We start from the raw sequence: 4,965 nt of genomic DNA, 5'->3' as shown, positions 1-4,965 counted from the left end.
AAAATTAAAAGAAAATCAAATTGTAAAACAAAACAAACATAAAATAAGTTTCTACAATTTTAACGAATTTAATAAAACAATTTTCTTTTTAAAACAATAAATTTAAAAATCTTTAGAAAATTCAATTTAAAAATAAAAAGATAAATAAGTTCCTCAATTTTATGTGAAAAAAATAAAATAAAGTAACAAAAAAAAATAAAAGAAAATTGAAAAAAAAACTTTAAAAATTAAACAACAAATAAAATAAGTTTCTAAATATCAAACTAAATTATGAAAACGTAAATAAAATCAATAAGTAAGAGAAAATTCAATTAAATAAAGAAAAAAATCAAATTTGTTTTTGTTATTTTTGTTGAAAAAAAAAATCAAATTAAAAAAAATAACAACTACTGGAGCAGCGGGAGCAAAATGATATGCATTTGTATTTGGAACATGCGTAAATGTTAACTGTTAAAAGAGCCTTCCACCATGAAAGTTGGCAAGGAATCCTTTTTTTGGGGGTAAGACTTTCATGCCAGAATAAACAAAATCTTTCAAACTAGGCAAGACTGTAAGCAAGGCTTCCAACTGTCTTACAAAAGACTTGCAACTATCTTAGCCAGAATTGCGCTGTTAGTTCATTTCCTCATGGCATTTTTAAATCACGCACATTTTTTGTAATTTCAATGCTTTCAACATTAGATAATATCTTACGTATTATGTACATACACTCCCAGTCATTTGAATATCTCTATTTTTATATAAAAAAATGAATGAATTTCAAACAAACAAAAGGAAAACTACACATCCTGATGATCAATGACTAGGAGTGGGCGTATGTTGTATTGCCTCATCCACAAATAATTTACATTCATTACAGAACCCAAGAAGCCACTTTTTGTCGCTTTCTCCGTACTCACTAATGCGCCAAAGATATTCACTGTCCAACAAACCAATAATCCCAATGTTATACAATGTCTCAACGGCTTGCGTTGTTTCTCACTGATTTGGGTCGTTTATGGTCACGGTTATATGACATTCTATCAGTTGCCTCACATTAACATAGTTAAAGTCTATACCGTAAGTGTTTAAAATAAATTATGTACACGTAAGTGTGCTTGACTTGTTGACATTTTAAACTTCGCTTGCAGTGGGTTGAAACTCCCTACTCTATGTTGGTGCAAAATGCCACACTTTGTGTGGACACTTTCTTCTTCATGTCCGGCCTGTTGATCTTGTGGGGCGCTTTCCGTGAAATGGAGCGCACGTAAGTATTAAGCGTTACTAAATAGCTATCAAATTTAAAACTAATGCAATAATTTCTCAACACATCTAGCAAGGGCAAACTGAACTTAGGCATGATGTACTTCCATCGTTATATTCGCTTGACGCCCGTCGTAGCCGTTGTGATCCTATACATTTTGTCGTTATATAAATACTCAGGTCATGGACCTATGTGGATGAAAATCGGTACGCAGGATGAACGTTGTTCAGAGACTTGGTGGGCAACATTGTTGTATGTGCAGAACTACATTTTCCCCAAGAAGATTGTAAGTATTTGCAGCACTGTTCCTTTCCAAACATAAATGTTATGCAACTTTTTATTTCTCTCATTTTCACATGCAGTGCATCAGTCAATCTTGGTACTTGGCAGTCGATACGCAACTATATGTCTTATCGCCAATATTCCTTATTCCCCTATGGAAATGGGGCAAAAAGGCCCTCCCTCCAATTATTGGTGTCGCTGTGCTTTGTATGGGCTGCACTTTCGCCACCTTCATGAAATGGAAATTCTCGCTGTTCCGCGTCGACGATGACAATTTGGACGATCGTCAACGTTTGACTTACTATCCTACGCATACACGTGTACCCACCTGGTTGATTGGTGTGATTTTCGGCTACTTCTTGTACACCAAGAATCGTGGCAGACAAATACCGTTAGCCAAAATATGGGTAGTCACTGGCTGGGTGGTGGCCTTTGGTGTCATGTTGGCCTGTTTGTGGGGTCCTTACTGGCGTATCCTACCACAGAATCCCAGTGCTCCCATTGTGGAAGGTGCTCTTTACGAGCCTCTAAGTCGCTCCTCCTGGGCAATAGCTATCGGCTGGATTGTGTGGGCCTGCTACAATGGCCACGGTGGATTAATTAATGATTTCCTCTCTTGGGGCTTCTTCACCGGCTTTAGTCGCCTCACTTACTGCATGTATGTAATTCACAGAATTGTGCAGTTGGTGAATGATGGACGCATCCAAACCGATACACATTTTAGCGATTACGAAATGGTAAGATGAAGATCATGCGAAAAAATAATTATACTATTTAGCTTATCGTTTTGGTGTTTTTTCTTTTGTGTAGATACTTCGATGGTGGCACGATTTCGGTATTGCCCTAACTCTTTCCATTTTTGCTACGTTGGCATTCGAGTCACCGATTTTGGGCATTGAAAAGGCCATTTTCGGCCATGGTGATAGTAAACCAGCGCCGAAAAAGATAGAACGAACATCTTCTCCAGCTCCAGTCGCAGTTGAGACAACAGTTCCGAAAGTTAAGACTCCCGAACTGAGCAAAGCCTAAGTATTTATTCGGTCGCTCTGCTTGAGCGATTTGATCGATTTTTTAATTATTTTTATATTTTGTCGGGATTTTTGTCATGATTGTCTTCTGTTTTCACTCAAAAATAATGTATAAAAGAAACAGTTGTTGTTATTGTTGTAAGGGCTTACTTAGCCCGTAATTGTCCGCAGGCTCAACTAACGGTAGGCCCAGGAGATTTGATATTTCGATGAGGTATAACCAGAGGGATGTTAGTTGAGTTGGATTGAGTGAGCATGTGAAGAAGTGGTTGGTGTCAAGGGGGGAATCTCCACATGCTGGACACTAATTTTCGATATTGGGAGGCGAGTTGGGCCATCTCGTTGGGTATCTCGTGGCAGATGGCTCACTCTCGTTCACAGGTGGTGACTGGCACTGATGCGGCATTCACTTGACTGGAGTTTGTAAATACCGTTAATAGCCTGTCTGTACAGTCCCAGTCCCAGGGGTGCTGTGCGTAGTGCTGGACCTGGTCCTTCAGCTGAAGCAAGTTCGAGTGCTGACAACTGTAGCACCTTACTGGGAGAATTTCGGCTTCACTGTGGATGTGATGTTCTGGCGACATCAGAAGACATCCTCTGGTTGTCCAGGGTGTTGTATTGTGGTATGTCTTTAGTTTCGTCCACTGCGAACCAATTGTCCCCGGCGAGCACACAAGCGCTGGATAATTTAGAACCGGACGGCTGTGTATGTTTGCAACTCCGTTTCTTTGTCTTTGGCCAAGTACTGCCGAATTGAGGACTATGGCTCTGTACTTTGTTGGCAATTTCGGTTGTATGCGCCGGGAACGAGAGCTAGATCTGACAATTTTCCGGTTATTCACCGTTGGAATTAGTTTGCCATCGACGAGAATACGCAGCTTTCGTCCTTGTAGTAAAATGCCGAGAGGGTTAGGCTCCTTGCAGTGAAGAAGTGTGGAGTGGTAACCGTTTATATTTAAGCATAAGTCATCAATTCCATTTCCGGACGCATTGTCATTTTTTTTTGTCTGGATTGTGTCTTGTCGGGATTTTGAGTTGTCGGGATTTTGTCTTGTCTGAATAATGTGTTATCTGTATTTTATTTGGTCGGGATTTTGTTATGTCTGTATTATGTCCTGTCTGGATTTTCAAAAATTGTCTGGATTATGTCTAGTCGGGATCTTCAAAGTCGGGATTATGGAGTGCTCCCTTTTAAAGCTTTAATACTAAGTAAAAAAATACAAAATTGTGGGCGTAGTCCAGTTCGTAACTATACTCTCCATTTCATATTTACTGACAATATCATCGCGCCGCATTCCTGCCTGTCAGCAACTAAAGCTATTCACACTTACGCCTTTCTGCCTTTTTATCTTTATAAAAATACGTCTCTCTTTCGGCTCTTTTTACACGGTATTGGTGAATTGTGGCGCGCGGCGGAATCGGCTGCTGTGTGGGGGATATATTCTCACTATTCGAGCCTGGTAAATATGTATTTCACTAAGCAAATCAGCAGTTGGATAGGAGCACCATTCCTGTGGAGTGTCCGGCCATTCTAAGCGGATATCCGTAAAGCATAGTGCTTATTTCGGGGCTGTTTTGTGTTTTCCATTGGATCAGTTTTTTTTACATTTCGGGTCGAAAACTCAGGGTACAACACATTTATAGTAGAGTTTTTGAAGATGCTCATTTATATAGCGAGCCGCTTACTCCAAGAAACAGACGGCCGCTTGTAGCAGAATCTAAAACTGAACTTTAGGGAAACCATACACCGTATAAGCCGGAGTGGCCCCACCTAAGGCTCCGCTCTTTCTGCAGTGAACCAAGGGTTTACACGAGGCTTCACCACGCGCTGAATGTGTACATATTCAATAAAATAAAGCCTTATTGCCTAATGGTCAAGCAATTCCTTTCAGTTGACATCCTATGTCCTCTCACTTTAAGTCCAACGAACAGCCTACATCTTATAATTTTTCGAATAGACGGCAATCATCTTCGAAAAAAAATTCTTTATAATTGAATAAACTGTTCAAATCTGATGCCATTAAGAAAAAATGCCTTCACATATTACATATGGGTGTTTCCAGCGGAAGGTCCACCACGACAAAAAAAAATAAAAGTTTATATCTAACGTATTTATGGGCCGATTTGTCTGCTTTTTTAAAATATATACTGGCTATGTAAGAAGAATAATGTTTGCATAAATTGGTCTTCCTAGGTGGTGCCAAGGTCGAGATATTTCGAAAACCCGTATTTATGGTCCGATTTGGTTCGAATTTGGCGCATGTGGTTGAAACATAATAAATCATAGATTTCTAATTAATAAATTGACCCTGAATTGGCGCTGAAGTCAAAATATAAAGTATATTCTACATAAAATACATGTTTTATTTGCGTTAAAAATTCATTTAAAAGCAATATTAACAAAAATATAAC

General features: G+C 39.0%; 1 protein-coding gene across 1 annotated transcript; it reads left to right on the top strand.

Moving 5' to 3' along the window:
• Positions 1 to 859: 859 nt before the first annotated feature.
• LOC108382379 (nose resistant to fluoxetine protein 6-like) lies at positions 860 to 2,591 on the top strand (the record flags this gene model as incomplete). The annotated part of the gene is made up of 5 exons (XM_017638759.1): positions 860 to 1,059; positions 1,131 to 1,246; positions 1,316 to 1,529; positions 1,606 to 2,262; positions 2,336 to 2,591. Coding segments are annotated over 5 exons (1,406 nt in total), but the record flags the coding sequence as incomplete, so codon positions are not given.
• Positions 2,592 to 4,965: the final 2,374 nt, after the last annotated feature.

This window comes from Rhagoletis zephyria, unplaced genomic scaffold (assembly GCF_001687245.7).
Source record: "Rhagoletis zephyria isolate East Lansing unplaced genomic scaffold, Rhagoletis_zephyria_1.1 Rzeph_scaffold_26639, whole genome shotgun sequence".
Classification (NCBI taxonomy): Eukaryota; Metazoa; Arthropoda; class Insecta; order Diptera; family Tephritidae; genus Rhagoletis; species Rhagoletis zephyria.
Note: the sequence above shows the minus strand (reverse complement) of the source record. Positions and strands in the feature narration are given on the sequence as shown.